General features: G+C 42.8%; 1 protein-coding gene across 1 annotated transcript; it reads left to right on the forward strand.

Moving 5' to 3' along the window:
* Positions 1-360: 360 nt before the first annotated feature.
* On the forward strand, positions 361-21,782 carry skic2 (SKI2 subunit of superkiller complex). The gene is made up of 29 exons (XM_058405251.1): positions 361-449; positions 919-1,040; positions 1,863-1,984; positions 2,171-2,288; positions 3,098-3,212; positions 4,220-4,294; positions 4,444-4,497; positions 4,594-4,751; positions 5,684-5,851; positions 6,026-6,171; positions 6,290-6,436; positions 6,901-6,985; positions 7,156-7,262; positions 7,618-7,764; positions 8,054-8,150; positions 8,454-8,666; positions 9,814-9,924; positions 10,999-11,110; positions 14,036-14,154; positions 15,614-15,745; positions 16,322-16,459; positions 16,666-16,770; positions 16,972-17,107; positions 17,209-17,335; positions 17,427-17,637; positions 18,211-18,321; positions 19,084-19,302; positions 20,298-20,438; positions 21,183-21,782. Exons 1-29 carry the CDS (start codon positions 437-439, stop codon positions 21,381-21,383), a joined length of 3,750 nt encoding a protein of 1,249 aa, XP_058261234.1. The 5' UTR covers positions 361-436; the 3' UTR covers positions 21,384-21,782.
* The last annotated feature ends 72 nt before the right edge of the window (positions 21,783-21,854 follow it).

Consider the following 21,854-nt stretch of genomic DNA (forward strand, 5'->3'; position numbering starts at 1 on the left):
TTTGCTTTTGTGCATGAAATTATTAAACATTTGTATCTCATGTTTTAATTCTTTATTTTACGCTATAGTGTATAAATAACTAAGTAAAGGTTTACTCGTGTTTATAATTAGTTATAAAGTGTGTTATAATTTGTATATTTGTATTTTGTTATAAATTAGTTATTATTGTGTTGTAATTTTTAAAAAGCACTGATATTTTTTAGAGCTTTAGCCAAATAATCGTGAGGTATATTATTATTATTTTTATTATTATTATTATTATCATGGTCATTATTATTATTATTATTATTATTATTATTATTATTATTCAGTCCTAAATTGCATAATCGACTTTTAAACCGAAAAGGCCACACACTTCTGGTGCGTCATTTCCTGTTCACGCGTCGCTTGTTTTCTGCAACTTCAGGCGACTGAGATAAGAGAGCAGCAGTTCGGGATGGATAAGATAAGTGAGTTAGCAAGAGATTTATTTTATCGTACAGTAGATATATTATATATTTTTCTATTTATTCGACTGATTGTGTAGTTTGGTTTTTAACAGTGGCTGCGTTTATTTAAAATTTGCTTAAATGACAGCCAGCCGGTCGTATCCCAAATGGCTTCCGAGTCCCTATGTATGGGCACTTGGTAGGGCGCGAGTGAACGGGATAACGCGCCCTATCTAGTGCACTACGTTTGTATGAGCAAGTGATTTGGGATGCGGTACACGGTTGGCTAAGTTGGCTAGCGTGAATAATTCATTCTAAGTGGTGGAGTTTGTAGAGAGTGTGTGCTTGTTTTTGTTGTTTTGCTAACATTCTGACAGATTCAGCAAGAACTTTAATGCAGGTTTTAGTTTTATCATGGCTTCCTGATGCGATATGCTTTCATTTCCTTGTAATAGTAATTTGAGATAAGATGATGTGTGTGTGTGTGTAGATTTGCCACCCCCTGGTCCTGATGATCTGCCTCTGTCCCTGCTGGAGATGGGCTGTTCAGGGAAGTTTGAGCTTGTCACACACCCACAGCCCGATCACACACCCTTCCCACCACAGAGCACGGTGAGAACACACTCCAGACCTGATGCTTTTTACATTACCTCATTATCATGTCACCTTTAATAATGAGACAGAATGGAATATAGAGCTGTTACAGGAGCACTGATGCACGCTTTCCTCTCCAAAGCAAGTCAGAGAACCACAAGCGCACTTATAGAAACATCTACCTGAAACTGTGACTTATCCTAAGTCTGTGACCTATCAAACCAGTGTTAATGTATTCACTGATAGAGACACGAAAGCCACTCTTATACGTCTTTCTGGATGAGAGCGTCTGCCAAATGACAGAAATGTAAATGTAAATTTGAGCGGTTGAGGTTTAATGAGCATCCTACCGTGTCTGCTGGTCATGGCTGGGCTCTGTTCTCATAGCCATAAGATAAAGATAAGATAAAACATGTTATTTTTCCAAGAACAGTGATATTCCTCTCCATATATCCCAGCTGGCCGAGGTGTTATAATGTCCATAATGGCCGTATCCCAGGATGGCCGAGCGGTCTAAGGTGCTACACTTAAGGGTCAAACCTTACACCTGATGTAAGGAGGATTCTGGTCTGCAAATGAAGGCGTGCTTTCAAATCCCACTTCTGACATGAAAAGTTTAAGGAATTTCCCCCAAGGATTAATAAAGTTCTTTGAATCTTATTGGGAAAGTTAGAGTAAGAGGTCAAGGTCAGCTATGTTTCAGTGTCTCAGGGGCAGATACAATTCAGTCTTGTCTCAGGGTGCTCCAATGGCAGCTCAGGCAGCGTCAGTGTTTTGATCAGTAACCCAGTGCTTTAACCACTAACCCATCACTGCTTTGTTTATTCTTCTTTCTTTCAGCTTCCTCATGGGCTTCCTCCGTTCAGTCTGGACCTGAAGCTGGAAGTAGAGAAACGTTTCCTGCAGGATCCTGCCTGGATGCCCATACACGATACAACAGACGCTTTCCAGAAGTTTCTTAAGTATGACATAAGACATCTCAGATACAGATCCACTGAAATACCAGTTGTCAACCTGTACCTAGTCCAAGTCCATTTTAGTCATTTTGTCTTATCTTGATTCATTAGATATCATTAATGGTGAAGTCACTATTAGATATATGTTCATGAGCATTAAAGTAATCTAAATGTTTTTTTTTAATTTCTCAGATTGACTAAAAGGGAGAGACAAGTGGACTCGTTGTTGCACTGTTCTCTGTCTCCTCTGCATTCGGGTCTGTCTGTAGTGAGGGATCCCACCACCGGCATGCTGCTGGATTTCAGAGAGGTAAACTCGAACGTTTCCGCTCTAATTCATCCCAAAGGTGTTCTATCAGGTTGAGGTCAGGACTCTGTGCAGGACAGTCAAGTTCCTCTACACCAAACTCACTCATCCATGTCTTTATGGACCTATATGCACTGGTGTGCAGTCATGTTGGAACAGGAAGGGGTCATCCCCAAACTGTTCCCACAAAGTTGGGAGCATGAAATTGTCCAAAATGTCTTGGTATGAAGCTGAAGCATTAAGAGTTCATTTCACTGGAACTAAGAGGCCGAGCCCAAGCCCTGAAAAACAACACCTGAATTCAATGATTTGGAAGGGTGTCCCAAAACTTTCGGAAATATAATGTACATGTATACTCCTGATATCCCTTCCTGATTAACACAATCATTTGTTCAGTCACTGGCCAGAATCATTTTCTATCTTTCTATCTGGGGGATGTAGTAGCTTAGTGGTTAAGGTGTTATGAACTAATGATCAGAAGGTTGAGTGAGTTCCATACCCCCATCTCCACCAAGGATCCACACCCTGGATAAGGCCGTCTGCCAAATGCTGTAAATGTAAATCTATTCAAAAATCATGTGCAATCACTACGTTACTAGAATAAATAGTGGTTTAATGATAATACTGATTAGCAATAGATTTTGATATTGTAAATATAGTTGTTTTGTGAGGGTATTTTTTAACATCGCTATTCATTCTAAATCAAGTGCCATAGTTCTATTTCTTCTTAAACTAAAGAGATGGATTTGTTGCTTCAAATCCATGTTGGTATTTGTAATTAGTATTGACCTGTTTTTCTCTCTCTGGTTAAGGTGTTACTGGAGCACACCGGCTTGTCAGCAAAGAACTCTTTATCAATGCAGCGACAGCCTGGACCCCCATCTGAGAGCCTGAGAGGCAGCAACACCAACTACCCCTTCCTACCAGGTTTGTCCTTCTGTGTACATGATCTACAGTTTGGTCAGAATACAGCTTGGATAAGGGTTAATGGACCTGATTATTGTTCTGTTTTCTGTCAGTTATCACATTTCCTTGTCGACAGTGATAATGGAAGTCACTGAAGTTCCTCATTTAAGCACGTAACTTATTAAAAATTAAAATTGGGATATTTCTTTATGAATATACACAAATCAGGCATAACATTATGAGCACTGAGAGGTGACGTGAATAAGACTGATGATCTCCTCATCATGGCACCTGTTAGTGGGTGGGATATATTAGGCAGCAAGTGAACATTTTGTCCTCAAAGTTGATGTTAGAAGCAGGAAAAATGGACAAGCGTAAGGATTTGAGCGAGTTTGATGAAGGGCCAAATTGTGATGGCTAGACGACTGGATCAGAGCATCTCCAAAACTGCAGCTCTTGTGGGGTGTTCTTGGTCTGCAGTGGTCAGTATCCATCAAAAGTGGTCCAAGGAAGGAACAGTGGTGAAACGGAGACGGTCATGGGTGGTCAAGGCTCACTGATGCATGTGGTGAGCGAAGACTGGCCCGTGTGATCCGATCCAACAGACAAGCTACTGTTGCTCAAACTGCTGAAGAAGTTAATGCTGGTTCTGATAGAAAGGTGTCAGAATACACAGTGCAGGACGGGTCAGTGCTGTTTTGGCAGCAAAAGGGGGACCAGCATAAATATTAGGCAGGTGGTCATAATTTTATGCCTGATTAGTGTATTTATTTTGTTTCTTTTCTCTCTCCAGTTTTAGTTTATTTAGTGTCCTATTTTCAGTATACATTTTGTGACATCATAGTATCTTGTTTAGTTGACCACTTGGTAATCTGGTAGTTACTGGAATTAGGTACTGATTATATTATTATATATTGCATATAAACACACTCATGTTACTGTAACCAGTGAGGATGATGATGATAATGATATTGATTTTGTTGCTTGTCTGGAGCTGATGTAATGCTGAGCTTCTCTTTTATCCTCAGGTGGCATGGAAGAGCTGACGTTAGAGCAGATAAAGAAAAAATCCGAGTTGGAGGAGAACATCGACTTTGAGAATGGTGACAATTTTTCTTTTTTTATTTGTCGCTATTCATATTTAGTGCCTCGCTAGATTCTTTATAAGCATTGCTTTCCAGGTAAGTGTGTATTAAAGCATTTTTTAATTTCTTTCCTTTCTTTTCTCTTTCTCCTTTCCCCTCTTGTATAGATTTACTGGCGGTTCCTCCGGGGCTGAAATCCGGCATGAACTTCAGTAACAAAGGTTTACTTCACACCTATTTTGCCCACAGGTATTACCACACCGCTCTCCTCATAGTGATGTCTCATTACTCTGTTTCTGCTCTCAAAAATACTGCAGAAGCCAAACCGACGAAAGGAGACATGAACCTGCTGTCCCTGTTGTCTACATTTGATGATGTAATTGAACCTGTGACTGAGGGGAAAGAGAAAGGATCAGGAAGTGGAGAGGAGTCCAAACTCCACAGAACTAACAGTCTCGAGGATCTGGGCATTAAGGTAAATAATATCAGTATTAGCTCTGAGTAAGGAATAAAACGATTACAGGAAATGAATCACAGTGGGTTGATTGTTTTACTATAACAGCATGTTATAGATGTGTTTTAACACTTTTTATCCGTTTACAGTTACATTTTCTTGTTCTGGGATGTCTGTGAAAAGTTGCAAAGTCAATAAGGAGTTAATAAGGCAAAAAATATTTAGACTTCTATCCTGAAGATTTCCTCAAGTCGGAAACCCAGTAACAAAGCTCTGACACTGGAGACTCCTTCCAAAAATGTCCAGTAAAATCCCTGTCTAAGTTGTGGCAATAGGAACAGCAGCAAATTCGAAGGAGTTCATTAAAATTATTAATATAACCAGTGATATACAGGTTACACCAATCAGGCATAACATTATGACCACATGGCTAATATTGTGTTGGTCCCCCTTTTCCTGCCGAAACAGCCCTGACCCATCTAGGCATGGACTCCACTACATCCCTGAAGGTGTGCTGTGGTGTCTGGCACCAAGATGTTAGCAGCAGACCCTGTAACTTGTAAGGACATAAAGGATACTTTTGATACTGACCACTGAAGACCGGGAACACCCCACAAGAGCTGCAATTTTTGAGATGCTCTGATCCAGTCGTCTAGCCATCACAATTCGTCCCTTCATCAAACTCGCTCAAATCCTTACACTTGTCCATTTTTCCTGCTTCTAACATCAACTTTGAGGACAAAATGTTCACTTGCTGCCTCTAATATATCCCACCCACTTGAACCACTGTCTGAGTATCATGACCGTGTCCTTCTGACCAATCATATTCAAGAATTCAACTGTGTTATGATATAATACTGTATATAGCAAAATACTATACAAAGTATTTCTCAAAAAATAACCAGCGCTCCAGTGTGTAACAGATTACATTAAAGCAGTCAATGATTTTCCAGGACACACAGCCATCTCCCGCTCCCGCTGGAGCGTCGTCACCTAGTAAGACTGATGGGGGAACACAGAAAAGCAAGGAGGAGAAGAAGGAAAGGAAGTGGGCGGTGCCTGTGGACATCACCGCTCCGTGTGAGGATTTCTACAAACGAATCCCAAATCCTGCTTTTAAGGTACAGATCATACCTGTGTTTATGGCAGTAACTGACTGCATCTCTACAGTACTGATATAAACCTCGTATTAACCAATATATCGATCATATCATGACATTCTGTTTAAAGGAGTAAAATAAATTACCAGGACAGAATAGGATAATAAATTGTGTGTGTATGTGTGTGTGTTTTAGTATCCGTTTGAGCTGGACGTGTTTCAGAAGCAGGCTATCCTCAGGCTTGAGGCTCATGACTCGGTCTTTGTGGCTGCTCACACCTCTGCGGGCAAAACTGTGGTGGCTGAGTACGCCATAGCGCTCTCACAAAAACACATGACCAGGTGTGTGTGTGTGTCTGTGTGTGTATTTCTGTTTGTCTTCATGATCATTTGGCAGAATTATGATGATGATGATGATGATGGTGATGTCCTTCAAAACCTCCTCCATCTTCCCTAACAGAACCATCTACACGTCCCCAATTAAAGCTTTGTCCAATCAGAAGTTCCGTGACTTTAAGAACACATTTGGTGACGTTGGGCTTCTGACCGGAGATGTTCAGCTAAACCCTGAAGCCTCCTGCCTCATCATGACCACTGAAATACTGAGGTAATGAAGCAACCATCAGCATTCATTACCATCCACTGAGACGTAAGAGGAGAATAGAGCTTCCATATCCCCCTCAACACACACTCTGTCTCTCTCTCTCTCTCTCTCTCTTTCTCTCCCTCACCAACCCCCCCTCTATCTCTCTCTCTCTTTCTCCCCCCACCAAACACTCTCTCTCTCCCTCTCTCTCTCTACCCCCGCCAACCCCCCCTCTGTATCTCTCTCTTTCTCCCCATCAACCACTCTCTCTCTCTCTTTCTCTCTCTCTCTCTCTCTCTCTCACTCTCTCTCACTCTCTCTCTCCCCCCTGCCAACCCTTCTCTCTCTTTATCTCTCTCTCGCTCTCTCTCTCTCTCTCTCTCTCTCTCTCTCTCTCACACACTCTCACCCACTCTCTCACTCACTCACTCACTGACTCTCTCTCTCCCAACCTCCCTCTCTCTCTCTTTCTCTCTCTCTCTCAGGTCTATGCTGTATAACGGGTCAGAGGTCATTCGGGACCTGGAGTGGGTTATATTCGACGAGGTTCATTACATCAACGATGCAGAGGTGAGAAATATTTTGGGTTTTGTGTTAAACTGGTTTAATCTTTGTCCTGTTAGTGTTACCTTTTGGCCACATTTTGACCATTCTGAACCTGTGCTCATGAAACGCTGCTACTGAGTCATTTCCTGCACTGATTCTCAGTTATCAGAGTGTGTGTTTTCTTTCTGTTTCAGCGTGGTGTTGTGTGGGAGGAAGTGCTCATCATGCTGCCTGAACATGTTAGTATTATATTGCTCAGTGCTACAGTGCCCAATGCTGTGGAGTTCAGCGAATGGATCGGGTATGTCATCATCATCGAGTGCTTTTCCTCTAGCACTCTTATAGACGCTGTGTGTTAGGAGAGCCTGTATTATAAAGGATGTAGCGATTGGATATCATGTAAAAACAGATACAAATTACTGCCACTCTTTATTTTTAAGTGAAGTATAATTTAATAAATTATGTATAGGAAATCTTGATCCAAATTTAATTTAATTCTAAATTATAGAACATATTTTAAATGATAAATTAATTTATTAGTCATTCTTTCTATTTTCTCTTACACTTTATAGCTTACTTTATTTTTTCTTTTTTAAATCAGTCTTTCTGATCGCTCTCACGTCTCGCTTTCTCTCCTTTTTCTCCTTCTCTCCCAGGCGAATCAAGAAGAGGCCAATCTACGTGATCAGTACAGTGAAGAGACCGGTGCCACTGGAGCACTACCTCTACACAGGAAACAGCACCAAGACTCAGAAAGAGCTCTTCCTGCTGGTGGATGCTTCTGGAAATTTCCTCACCAAAGGGTAAAGCCTAGAGATCATCAGATGGGGTGGCTTTTACAGTAGGACAAGACAGATACAGTAGTTTAGGTTTAACATTACTCTGTAACCCCCACAGCTGTGAAGGGTTTTAATTCTTAAAGATGTTCAGAGACACAGTAGCACTAATGGGATAACAACGTAGTGCCAGATACCTTGTACACGATTCAGCAGACAGATTTTTTGGAGTTGTGTAATTGATACTGAATGATTTATTATCACATGGTAAGAAGCTGGGTTTTGTGTGTGTGTGTGTGTGTGTGTGTGTGTTTAGGTACTATGCAGCCGTGGAGGCCAAAAAGGAGCGCACCAGTAAACATGCCCAGTCTTTTGGTACGAAGAAGGTGTCACAGAGCACCACACCAAATCAGGTCTGTATTCTTATTATTCTTAATCATAATCATAATAATAACAATAATAAAGTGATTTAAAGAGATATTCACTTTTACTATAGAAGATGAAACAGAGGGTCAAAGTGAATTTTAACCCTCAGTCTCTCTCACTCTCCTCACATCCTCATCCTCACTTGTGTTTCGAACATATGATATTCTCCACTAGGGGGCGCTCATGATCCAGTCCTTTTTGTATCTGGTGTCACAATGGAGGAGCTGATGAATGCACATATGTTCGCACTATATGAAGTAAAAGCATGCCTGTTTGTGTGTGTGTTTCAGGACCGGGCCGTGTGGCAGACGCTGCTCCACTTCCTGTCAGAGAGGCAGCAGACTCCGGTGGTGGCGTTCACCTTCTCACGCACACGGTGTGACGACAACGCTCGCTCGCTCACCTCTCTGGACCTGACCAGTTCGGTGGAGAAGAACGAGATCCACTCTTTCTTCCACAAGAGCCTGAGCAGACTGAGAGGAGGAGACCGGCAGCTCCCTCAGGTACAAATTAATCCATGATCATCTTGTTTCATTGCCGGATACTCGGTTGGCTCTCTTGCTACATTTTGTCTTTTCTGGAAGATGCTGTATCTGGTGGTTTGAGGCTTCTACCTGGATAAAAAAACCCATTCCTGCTGTAGTGTAACTGCTGTGACCCGAATAAAAATTGAATGCAAATCATGCGCCGGTGCTTGAAAACCAATCACATGGCCTGTGGAGGAAAAAAACGTCCGTATTATATTATAGACCCCTGTTTAAAACTAATATTATAGTATTATAGTAAGTAAATGATGTATGCTCAGTAGTTTCAGTCTCAGATGTCACACCCACTAACTGCTTGCTGAACGTCTGATGATTTCTGGCTGATGTGTGTCGAGTTTTTTATCTTTCCGCCTGGAAATAAAGCCGACATGAGTCTCTACTTTCCCTCCTGTTAAGCCGTCATGTTTACAACTGACACTCAGCGCTTATGAGGATCAGCTAAACACTGGATTTTCCAAATAATATGAAGTTCACAGACTCATTAATTTGCCCAGCTTTCTTAAATGAACGATCTATGCTTGTACACCAGTCTGCTTTTGCCCCTAAACATGACTCTAAACAAAACTGAACTGTGATTGGTTGCTTGACACGTCAGTCAAACGCCCTCCTGGATGATCCTTGGCCAAGAAAAGCTGCTATAAAGTCCAGATCTTCAGCCGTCAGTCTCAAGGTCTGGCTGCGTGAGACTATATATTCAGAGATTATCCCTGCTGAGTACTTTTTCCACTTTATGCCTCATATCCTCTTACCTTCGGATCAGTCAAGGCATGCAGAGCGCTAACTTGCTCAGAGGTGCGTGTCTGAATCCGGGTAATTAACCTTAAATGTTTTTGCAGCCAGTGCTTAGTTTAATGGACTGGAGATATGGATTACCTTAAGAGCGATAACAAAGCAGGTGGGGATAAAAAAACAGCCATGCAGTCTGGTATTAAGATGAAATACTGATTCACATATGTTTATATACAAAACACACATTAACTTCCTTCTTCAATCATTAGTTATAGGGGAAAAAGCGACAAAAATGGACCCTGATTCTATGATTTTTGTCAGAGCAGTAGATTATGATCAAGACAACTGGTCACATGTGTAACTCTTTGGTGCCCAGATCCTGGTGATGAGGGACTTGCTGAAGAGAGGCATCGCCGTGCACCACAGCGGCATCCTGCCCATCCTGAAGGAGGTCATCGAAATGCTTTTCTCTAAAGGCCTTGTAAAAGTACGTGTTCAAACATTTACTGTCTGTTGTGTGCTGTACCCAGTGTGTTTTGTACATTTGTATAACACTTTCAAGCTGTGATAGAAAAATATCGGCAAGAATCAAGGGGAAGGTGTACAGGACGGTGGTGAGATCGGCCTTGCTATATGGTTTAGAGACAGTGTCACTGAGACAGAGACAGGAGTCAGAGCTGAAGATGTTGAGGTTCGCTTTGGGAGTGATGAGGTTGGACAGGATTAGGAACGAGTACATCAGAGGGACGGCTCATGTTGGACGTTTGGGGGACAAAGTTAGGGAGGACAGATTAAGATGGTTTGGACATGTTCAGAGGAGGGAGAGTGAGTATATTGGTAGAAGAATGTTGGACAGGCAGGAGGCAAAGAGGAAAGCCAAAGAGGAGGTATATGGATGTAATAAATGAAGATATGATGCTAGTGGGTGCTAGAGGATGCAGAAGATAGGGATAGGTGGAGAGAGATGATTCACTGTGGCCACCCCTGAAGGGAAAAGCCGAAAGAAGAAGAAGAAGATAAATGGATAAAAATTATGACATGCTGTTCTTTAATTACAAAAAAACAAGCTATTGTTGGTAAATTGCTGTTATACAAAAAATAAATAAATAAAAATCCACTTCCTGGGGATATTTCGGTGACTTCACTACGTATGGGACTGCATCACACCTCAATGTCGTTGATTATTTTCCCATCAGCACTCCTCTGAGTGTTTCATTCCTGACATAATATATAAGAGTTAATGAGGTTCCAGTATGCAGGTCTTCTTACAGTCTTATTACGAGCATGGGCTGGGGGCATGGTGCAGTTTTTAATGAGACTTTTCAATGAGTTTTACTTCTCCCTGATCTCATTATTACATGGAACTTTAATATCAGCCAGTTCCACAATGCTTGTTGATTTGTGCATTATGAAACCCACTGGGGATTAGCTATAACTAGCACCGTGATAAATGGAGGATGCCAGGCTCTCCTTGTTGTTCACCCAATTTGGTAATGTAGTGCATGCAGATGATCACTGGGATGTTTCTCTCTCTCTCTCTCTCTCTCTCTCTCTCGTGCAGGTTCTTTTCGCCACTGAAACTTTTGCGATGGGGGTAAACATGCCGGCCAGGACTGTAGTGTTCGACAGCATCCGCAAACACGATGGAACTGGATTCAGAAACCTTCATCCTGGTATATGAAAAGATAGATAGATAGATAGACAGATAGACAGATGGACAGAGACATAGATGGGCAGAGACATCGATGGGCAGAGAGCTCTACAGTCAGCTCCATAATTATTGGCACCCTTGGTAAAGAGTGATTGGGAGTAGGAGGTTTGTTGTTTTTTTTTAATCAGCTTAATTTCAGATTGAAAATATAAGAGCACTCAGGGTTATTGAAGTGAATTAGTGCTACAGAAACAGACGGCACAAAATGTCATATTTTTAACACCACCACATGTCAAGATTATTTGGCATGCCTGTATTTAGTACTACTACTGAGTTTCCTATAATGCTCTATGAGAATACAGAGCGAGGAATCTGAGATCACTCATCAATCCAGATTCTTTCCAGATCCTTCACTCTTCTAGATCCTGTGAACAGTTTTTCTCAGTTTACCCCACAAATTTACGTGAAGGAACTGTTATATCCATGTCAAAGCCATGATGAATTAAGCACAAAGACATTTTATCATAAAGTTTCTTTCACCAGCAATAAGGGTGCCAATATTTCTGGAGCTGTGTGTGTTTGTGTAAGAATTCCTTGCCTGTCAGTCTGTTCCTGTTTTTTGTTACAATTTATGATGACCGTAATCAACGCAGATTGAATTGATGCTCATTAGTGTTAGTATAATAGAATAACAGACCACATTGAATGGGCAACACAATTATGTGTAAACAAGACAGATGTCTAATATAAATTCACTTCATCAAAAGCTTTATGGAATACTACCGGAGGCCTGTGATACGCCTCTGTGTTTGTAGTGAGTGGGTGTAATCGCTTTGCATAGATGAGTATAATCGCTGTGCATGTAGTGATCAGTGAGAGAGAGAACACCAGAAATGATACAGTCTTGTGCAGATTTGTGGCAGTGATAAACCAAGCATTACAGACGCCTGGCATTACATGACAATACATCTTATTAGTAGAATTATTACTAATAACAGAGACAGAGGCCACACCTCCTTCACTGTTACTGACAGAGACAGAGGCCACGCCTCCTTCACTGTTACTGACAGACACAGAGGCCACACCTCCTTCACTGTTACTGACAGAGACAGAGGCCACGCCTCCTTCACTGTTACTGACAGAGACAGAGGCCACGCCTCCTTCACTGTTACTGACAGACACAGAGGCCACACCTCCTTCACTGGGACTCAGACACAGAGGCCACGCCTCTTTCACTGGGACTGACAGAAACAGAGGCCACACCTCCTTTACTGTTACTGACTGACACAGAGGCCACACCTTCCTCACTGTTACTGACAGACACAGAGGCCACGCCTCCTTCACTGTTACTGACAGTCACAGAGGCCACACCTCCTTCACTGGGACTCACAGACACAGAGGTAACACCTCCTTCACTGGGAGTGACAGACACAGAGGCCACACCTCCTTCACTGGGACTCAGACACAGAGGTAACACCTCCTTCACTGGGAGTGACAGACACAGAGGTCACGCCTCTTTCACTGTTACTGACAGACACAGGCCACACCACCTTCACTGTTACTGACAGAGGCCACACATCCTTCACTGGGACTCAGACACAGAGGTAACACCTCCTTCACTGGGAGTGACAGACACAGGCCACACCACCTTCACTCTTACTGACACAGGCCACACATCCTTCACTGGGACTCAGACACAGAGGTAACACCTCCTTCACTGTTACTGACAGACACAGGCCACACCACCTTCACTGTTACTGACAGACACAGGCCACACCACCTTCACTGTTACTGACAGACACAGGCCACACCACCTTCACTGTTACTGACAGACACAGACCACACCTCCTTCACTGTTACTGACAGACACAGGCCACACCACCTTCACTGTTACTGACAGACACAGGCCACACCACCTTCACTGTTACTGACAGACACAGGCCACACCACCTTCACTGTTACTGACAGACACAGGCCACACCACCTTCACTGTTACTGACAGACACAGGCCACACCACCTTCACTGTTACTGACAGACACAGGCCACACCACCTTCACTGTTACTGACAGACACAGGCCACACATCCTTCACTGTTACTGACAGACACAGGCCACACATCCTTCACTGTTACTGACAGACACAGGCCACACCACCTTCACTGTTACTGACAGACACAGGCCACACCACCTTCACTGTTACTGACAGACACAGGCCACACCACCTTCACTGTTACTGACAGACACAGGCCACACATCCTTCACTGTTACTGACAGACACAGACCACACCACCTTCACTGTTACTGACAGACACAGGCCACACCACCTTCACTGTTACTGACAGACACAGACCACACCACCTTCACTGTTACTGACAGACACAGACCACACCACCTTCACTGTTACTGACAGACACAGGCCACACCACCTTCACTGTTACTGACAGACACAGGCCACACCACCTTCACTGTTACTGACAGACACAGGCCACACATCCTTCACTGTTACTGACAGACACAGGCCACACCACCTTCACTGTTACTGACAGACACAGGCCACACATCCTTCACTGTTACTGACAGACACAGGCCACACATCCTTCACTGTTACTGACAGACACAGGCCACACATCCTTCACTGTTACTGACAGACACAGGCCACACATCCTTCACTGTTACTGACAGACACAGGCCACACCACCTTCACTGTTACTGACAGAGGCCACACCACCTTCACTGTTACTGACAGACACAGAGGTCACGCCTTCTTTGTATCATTTTAGTTCTGTTTCTATCACAAACTTCGCCTGAACTAGGACATGAAGAGTAAATGCTACTGCTGTAACTGATCTAACAAGAGTGCTCTCAACTCTAAGTTAATTAACACATTCAATATGTTCTCAAAACACACTCAAAGATCGTGTGTGTGTGTGTGTGTTTGTTTCTTCAGGTGAATACATACAGATGGCAGGGAGAGCAGGCAGAAGAGGGCTGGATGCTACAGGCACGGTCATCATCCTCTGCAAGACCGGAGTTCACGAAATGGCAGACCTGCACACCATGATGCTGGTGGGTTCTGACACTGAGTGCACCTCCATTTGATAGCCGACTTTAATCTCCTCTCTAGAAAGCCGGTTTGAAGTGATAATTATTCTGGTTTGATTATTGCTGTTTAATTCCTGAGCTGTTGTGTAAGGAAGAACAAATCTGAATCAGAAACAATTCCTAGCAGCTCTCTGACTGTTTAAGTTGAATCTAGAAAGCAGCTTATCATGTTACAGAGAAAGCGTAAAATCCGGGAACACTTAAAACTTAAAAAGTGAATCATATCGGATCGACAGTGAATCGTATCACATCATTAGTGAGCTGAAGCGGATTGAATCATCTGTTTGTCATAACTGCATGGTTTTTGTATCGTATTATACACTGCATATCAATGAGATATAATGGGAATAATCAGGTTATTGATTAAAACATGAATGTATAGTGGTGTGTGTGTGTGTGGGCAGCATGGTGGCTTAGTGGTTAGCACTGTTGCCTCACAGCAAGAAGGTCTTGGGTTCGTGTGGAGTTTGCATGTTCTCCCCGTGCCTGCGTGGGTTTACTCCGGTTTCCTCCCACAGTACAAAAACATGTACATTAGGTTGATTGGTAATTCTCAACTGCCCATAGGAGTGAGTGTGTGTGTGGCTCTGTGATGGACTGGTGACCTGTCCAGGGTGTACCCCTGCCTTTCACCCAATATGTGCTGGGATAGGCTCCAGCAGATCCCCGTGACCCTAATTAGGAATAAAGCGGGTATAGAAAATGGATGGATGGATGGTGTGAGTGTGTGTGTGTGTGTGGCTTGTAATGGTTTAGCTCGGGTAGATGTAAGTAAGATGTAACCTCGTTTTTGTAGTCTGAGAGCCAATACTATAAAAATTCCAAGCTGTATATTTAAACTATCATACATTATGCTCACTAATTGTTTGCTCTGAACAGGCCTCTCCATCCCTAAGCAATATGGTTAGATCTCTAAAGTGAAATTAAAGGAGAAATGAAAAAGCTTGGCACAGCAATCAGGATTCATTCATAAAGAGTGTGTTGTGGTTTTAATTCATTTTTTTTTACAGGTGCCATTTGTATTGCATAATTGAAGAGCTTTAAAATATAAGTGGTTGTGCAATCTGTGTGTTGGGGAGGGGGGGTTCCTCTCTGGCTCTTCTCTGAATGTTAATCAGCGCTGTGTCACAGACGGTTCCAGAGGCTCGTGCCGTCCTGCTGCTCCATGGCAACGGCATCGCCGACGGACTGAAAGATGTAATTACTCACAGCGCATCGGAAAGAGAGCCGTGATCTCCATCGAAACCGTTTCACTTCACATTCCTCAAAACAATCATCAAGCTGATGCAAAACTCTGTTAATGGGTTCCGAGTTTGTTTTTGTTTTTTTTTCTTCCAGCTCTTTGGTCATAGACGTGCATCACGGCTTACGTTTTACCCGTTTGCATCTAACGCGGTTGATCGAAAGATTTTTTTTTCCTCAGGGAAAGCCGACGTTGCTGCAGTCCCAGTTCAGGCTGACGTACACCATGATCCTCAACCTGCTGCGAGTCGAGGCCCTCAGAGTCACAGACATGATGCGTAGGAGCTTCTCCGAGAACCACAGAGACACACAGGTGGATACATTTCCCAGCAGCCCCCCTGTTCATCAAAGCTCTTTTGTATGAAAGAAGTTTTAATGAAGGTTTAAATTCAGGAAAAACTATAAGGTTGTAGAGCGTTGTATAAAATTCATCATGGTCCTAGAAAGAAATATCAAAAGCTTTTAAACACTTTCAAATTTTTTTATCTTTGTGCCCAGGCAAATTGGGTTTGGCTTCAGAGGGTTTTTTCCAGATTTCCCAGAAAAAATGTAGCAGATCTCCCACCATCTCTCTCTCTCTTTCTCTCTCTCTCTCTCTCTCTAAATTTCTCTCTCTCTCTCTCTCTCTCTCTCTCTCTCTCTCTCTCTCTCTCTATCAATTTCTCTCTCTCTCCCTCTCTCTCTCTTTCTCTAAATTTCTCTCTCTCTCTCTCTCTCTCTCTCTCTCTCTCTCTCTCTATCAATTTCTCTCTCTCTCCCTCTCTCTCTCTTTCTCTCTCCCTCTGTCAATTTCTCTCTCTCTCTCCCTCTATCAATTTCTCTCTCTCTCTCTCTCTCTCTCTCTCTCTCTTTCTCTCTCTCTCTCTCTCTCTCTCTCTCTCTCTCTCAGGCCAATGAGAGGAGGATATCTGAGTTGAAATGTGAGCTTTCCTCTCTCCCACCACTTGACACAGAGGGTCAGTTATCTGATCTGTTCTCCTATTACCACACTTTGACAGAGCTACGCATTACAACAGAAGCCCTGCAGGTGCATAAACACACACACACACACCATCCCAGACCTACATCCTGTGTATAATGTACAACATCTATAACCTCATAAGCTACTACATTTATACTGCAGAACTGTCATAGTAAACACTATTTAAATGAAATATCAAAAAGAAAACGTTTGGATTTTTGTACATGAGTAAACAATGTACATGAGTGAGTTTTCAATTTCCTGTCTCTCAGCAAGCAGTGATGGAGTCAGTGAATGGAATGAAGGCCTTGTCAGTGGGGCGGGTCGTGGTGGTCAACAACACTCAGCACTTTAACGCCCTGGCTGTCCTCTTACAGGTGTGTATGTGAAGGCTTGATTTCTGCATCTCTCTCTCTCTCTCTCTCTCTCTCTCTCTCTCGATAGATAGATAGATAGACAGACAGACAGACCAATAGAGAGAGAGAGAGAGAGATTACTTTTTTGCCATAGCTTGAGAGTTCTTGACCTTGGTGGCTAAGACTGTTTAATGGAACTGCCTGCTATTCTGTTGCCCTCAGGTGTCCACTGACTCTGTGAATCGGACGTTCACTGCCCTCATTATTTGTGAGAAAGGGAACGAAGAAACAGCAGGAACCGTTCAGAACAAACTGGCGTTCACACACCTTCACAACACCAGCCTTTTCATTCCAGAGGGTCAGTGTCGCACACTGCAAAACCTCATACTAGCTAGTGTAAGAAAAAAGTTTGATGACAGTTTTTATTGTTCTCATTGCTTGCTTTGTGTGTGTGTTTAGGTCCTTGTAGTCACACAGTGCAGAAACTGAAGCCTCAGGACATCTCAGCCATCACAGTTAAGACCCTGAAGGTCATTCCAGAGAGGATAATCGATAATTATAACAAGAGGCAGCAACCCCGCTTCAGGTGGGCGAGCATCTGTTTCGCAGATCCACTCCCACTTATTTCACTTAACCAGATCATTAAAGTCAATTTTCCCTCTTTTTTTTCCCGTCAGAATGGATCCACCCGGTCAAGCCATTTCCACAGCGACTCAGGAGCTCCTGCGTTTAGCCGAGGCCAATCCGGACGGCATCGCGACCCTCGATCCCGTGAATGACCTTCACCTGAAGGGTGTGGATGTGGTGGAAGGTGTGATGAGGCAGCGAGTCCTTCAAGAAAGCCTTAAAGATTTCCACTGCACCCACTCACCCACCTTCACTGAGCAGGTGTGTCTTGCTCGCTCTGTTCCTCCCTCACCTCTGCCTGTGGTTACCTGTCTCACCTTTCACCAGTCTCACTCATTCTTGCCTGTTTACTACCAGATGAGGTTCTGGTGGAAGATAGTGTCAGGGTCATGGCACCAAATGTTTTTCTTTTTCTCCGACTTTAAATCTTTTTCAGTTCATTAAGTCTGTTATTGTCATTAATTCTTAAATTGTATGATTATTTGTACACCTGACACTGATTCATGAAAATCCATCAGTAGCATCACTAGCACTTACAGCTGCTTGTAGAAAATCCTAAGTACATTCTTTCAAGCTGCTGTACAACTTTGCGCGGTATTAAAAACCAAACCATAATCATAGCTAATCCTTCCGGCCCCAAGGCTGCCATCCCGTCAGTCTCGGTGCATAAGAAGCTAATGTCTCATAAGCTGATATTTAATGTCATCCCGGCTCCAGCGTCGGAGGAACGAGATTAATTTGAATTTACTCGGATGTCTAGTCAGAAAAGCGTCTCCGCCGAGTGTTTAGTGACCGAGCGGATCGTCTAACAGCAGCTCCTTTTTATGTCTTCAGTTTGCACGTGTGCAGGAGCGGATGAAACTGCAGGAAGAGTTGGATAAACTGCTGTTCCTCATCTCCGATCAGTCCCTGACTCTGCTCCCAGAGTACCACCAAAGGATTAAGGTCAGTGTCCATTACATGACCCCGGCTATTATTGCTATTTTCTTGTTCGCTTCCTAAAGACAAAAGTGCCACATAGTAAACCTGTTACAGAGGATAGACAGCCTCCTATTGAAAGACATTCACCTTAAAAAAAGGTGAATAACTTTGCGGAGTGCAATTACAGGACAATAATCAGTGACAGTAGTGTGATGTGCTCTGATGTGAATTCCTCGGCCAGTGCTAACACTTTGACATGTTGATGATATGTTTTATCTGTTTATTGTTGCATTTTGTGGAACGTTCACTCACCACCTTCTTTTTTTTATCCCTCTCCTGAAATTGTGTTTCTAGATCTGAAAAGCGATTTCTGAAAAATTTAAATGCACAATATGTGAAAGAATTAATTTCTGTAAAGATATAGGGGTTTTCATGGTACTTAAGTCTCTAATATGCTGGCTGATTACTTGTTGTATATTCCCAGAAAATCCAATAGCACATTATAGTATTATACATCGATCAGGCATAGCATTATGACCACATAATATTGTGCCCTAACCCGTCATGCACTGTGTATTGTGACACCTTTCTGTCAGAACCAGCATTTAACTTCTTCAGCAATTTCAGCAACAGTAGCTCAAATTGAGGACAAAATGTTCACTCGCTGCCTAATATATCCCACCCACTAACAGGTGCCATGATGAGGAGATCATCAGTCTTATTCACGTCACCTCTCACTGCTCATAATGTTATGCCTGATCGATGTGTGATGTGAATATATTTCAGGTCCTGGAGGCTTTGAACTACATCGACGGTAACGGAGCGGTGCAGCTGAAGGGTCGAGTGGCGTGTCAGATCAGTAGTCATGAGCTCCTGCTCACAGAGCTGCTGTTTGAGAACACGCTGAGTCCTCTGGCACCGGAGGAGAGCGCCGCCCTGCTGTCCTGTCTCGTCTTCACACAGAACACTCAGATAGAACCGCACATCCCCAACACAATCCAAGAGGTATTGCACAGCACCGTGTGTGTGTGTCTGTAATACTTCTAACATACCTAAATTTGCTATAAAACTATAGCGGTGACCCACGACTACATCCTTCTGGAAGATTCTGTCCCATTCATTACCTTGTTTGTAAGTTTGTAAATGAAGAGATCAACATGGCAGACTATTACCTTATCACCATTTTATTTTTAAAGAAATATGCTTTAAAGGTGTGGATCAGGACTGCGACAACAGAAACACTCACACAAGCAGGTGGTTTTTACTCATGCAGGTGGAACCAGACTGTCATTTTGATGCTCACAGGATAAAGAAAAAAGCATTTTAATTAACATAGTAGTGTTTTGGCACATCAGGTAGCTCAGACGATACAGAAACATTGGGGTAGACGAAATATTCTAAACAGATCAGAAATTGGTAAAGTTTCAAGCCATATGTGCAATTCTTTTATTGTTATTCATATATATTGGCAGTGTGCAGCGTGCCCTCTCATTATTCCTGTCATTATAGCATAAAAACTGTAGTAATGTAACCTGACAGCGATTTTAATTTATAATATGAATAGGAACGTTATTTTCTGTATAGTCGCTGGCTTCTCATGTGAAAAAGGTATAATGATTTTTGTTTCCATTGCACTGTCAGTGTGTCTAACCAGAGTGCTTACTGACTCACTGCCAGAGTGCAGTTACTGGAACAAACTGCTTCTGCTCCAAGCCTCCAGGAAGGGCAACACACCTGCTGAGCTCCTCACACACACACACACACACACACATATACACTGTTCTGTGTCAGTGTATGTTGTTAAACAGCTCTGGAACATGAACAAGATTTAAAGAGCGCCTGAAATAGTGATGAAAGCCAAGCGCTGAGAGTGTGTGAGATTTCAAGCATGCCGGAGGAGATTCCTTTAGAGATCTGGAACCTTTCTGACCTTTTTTTTTTTTTTTTTAATCAGTCGAGTGATAACATCCTGGCCGCTTGACTTGTTTCCCCTCGAACAGGCGATCGATCGGGTGCTGTGCGTGGCCCAGCGTATCGGGGATCTACAGCGCGACTGCGGCCTCGCTCAGACCGCTGAAGACTTTGTGTCCCAGTTTAAGTTTGGCCTGACTGAGGTGGTGTACTGCTGGGCCAGAGGAATGGTAAGCACTGACCCAAAAATCCTCACTGAGCCACACTGGCCTCATTTCTTTTAAGATTTTTTTACGAGCGTGGTTTATAGGAATTTAACGGCGTGATAAATAAGGAATAAAACCCTTAGCGGAGTGCTGTTAATGGGAAATAATCAGTGATCGGTTGGTGTATTGGAGCGGAGAGACTGTTAACACACCGGAGCGTCCGAGCACATCCTGAAGTGGTTTTCTTTTAACAGAAGCCACGTTAGATTTATTGTTGTGGAACAAGTCAGTTCCTGTTATCACTGAGAGTATAGCAGCTATAAATAGTCATTCTCTCTCTCGCTTAAAGTTAATAAGACAGAAAAACACGTGAGAAGTCGTAATGAGGAAAATCTTCTTTCCTGAACACTTTCACGTAGAGAAGACTCCTTAAATCTACTTAAATAAAACATACCTCTATCCTATACACATCAACCTATCACTGATTAGATTCAACATTTGCTATAAATACAAACACATTTTAATCTGTTTATTGCCAATATGATGATGTGAATTGCCAGTATCTTACCACCGAGTCGATTATTTTCCTCCAACAGTACATCATATGGCACCTTGTCTCTTATTTGTTGCTTCTAGTATATCTTCATGTGTGTACTGTTTCATATTGCATTACTTTATCACACTTATGGAGACTGGAAAATATTAACATTAAGAGTGCATAACATTACAGTGAATCAAAGTGTGTGTGTGTGTGTGTGTGTGTGACAGCCGTTTGCAGAGATCGCCCAGCTGACAGACGTACAGGAGGGAACGGTGGTGCGCTGCATTCAGAGATTGGACGAAGTCCTGAAGGAGGTTAGACAAGCGGCCCGTATCGTAGGAGATTCAGTTCTGGGCAGCAAGATGGAGAGGGCATCGCTGGCCATTCGAAGAGACATCGTGTTCACGGCATCTCTTTACACACATTGAGTGAGAGAGAGTGGGACATAAGGATGCCTGTGCTAGTGTGTAAAAATGGACGAGTAAACATTAAGTGCCAATTAACGATCGCATGAATGTGCTAATTAACTGATGTATAACAGCAAAAGCACTGAAGATCACTATGCATGGTTGTTGAAGGAGAAATGGCCGTTTTTCTTTCTGTTCTGATTAAAGGCGGCGCTACGGATCACCGAAGGCGGCTGAAGATACTAAATCCATATGATAACAGCTCTGAAGTGCGTCCAGACGTTTACATTTCTGTGTGTGTGTGTGTGTGAAAGACTATGCTTGTTTGCATGGTTAAGAAAGCGGTCGTTTCTGATGTATTGGAAATCAAAGACCAAATGTAATTTATTGTACAGTAATAAACATCCACTGTATCTAAACTAGGAAATAAGACTCCAAGTGAACATCACATTATTGTCTTGTAAAGTGAATTCAAAAGTCTTGAGAGACGTA

This window comes from Hemibagrus wyckioides, linkage group LG12, assembly GCF_019097595.1.
Source record: "Hemibagrus wyckioides isolate EC202008001 linkage group LG12, SWU_Hwy_1.0, whole genome shotgun sequence".
NCBI lineage: Eukaryota > Metazoa > Chordata > Actinopteri > Siluriformes > Bagridae > Hemibagrus > Hemibagrus wyckioides.

What these genes read in the sequence shown, in the direction of transcription:
- skic2 (XM_058405251.1), top strand. An exon ending in ATGACCACTGAAATACTGAG is followed by an intron (nt 6,437 to 6,900) that starts GTAATGAAGCAA and finishes TCTCTCTCTCAG; the next exon opens with GTCTATGCTGTATAACGGGT. An exon ending in GGAAATTTCCTCACCAAAGG is followed by an intron (nt 7,765 to 8,053) that starts GTAAAGCCTAGA and finishes GTGTGTGTTTAG; the next exon opens with GTACTATGCAGCCGTGGAGG.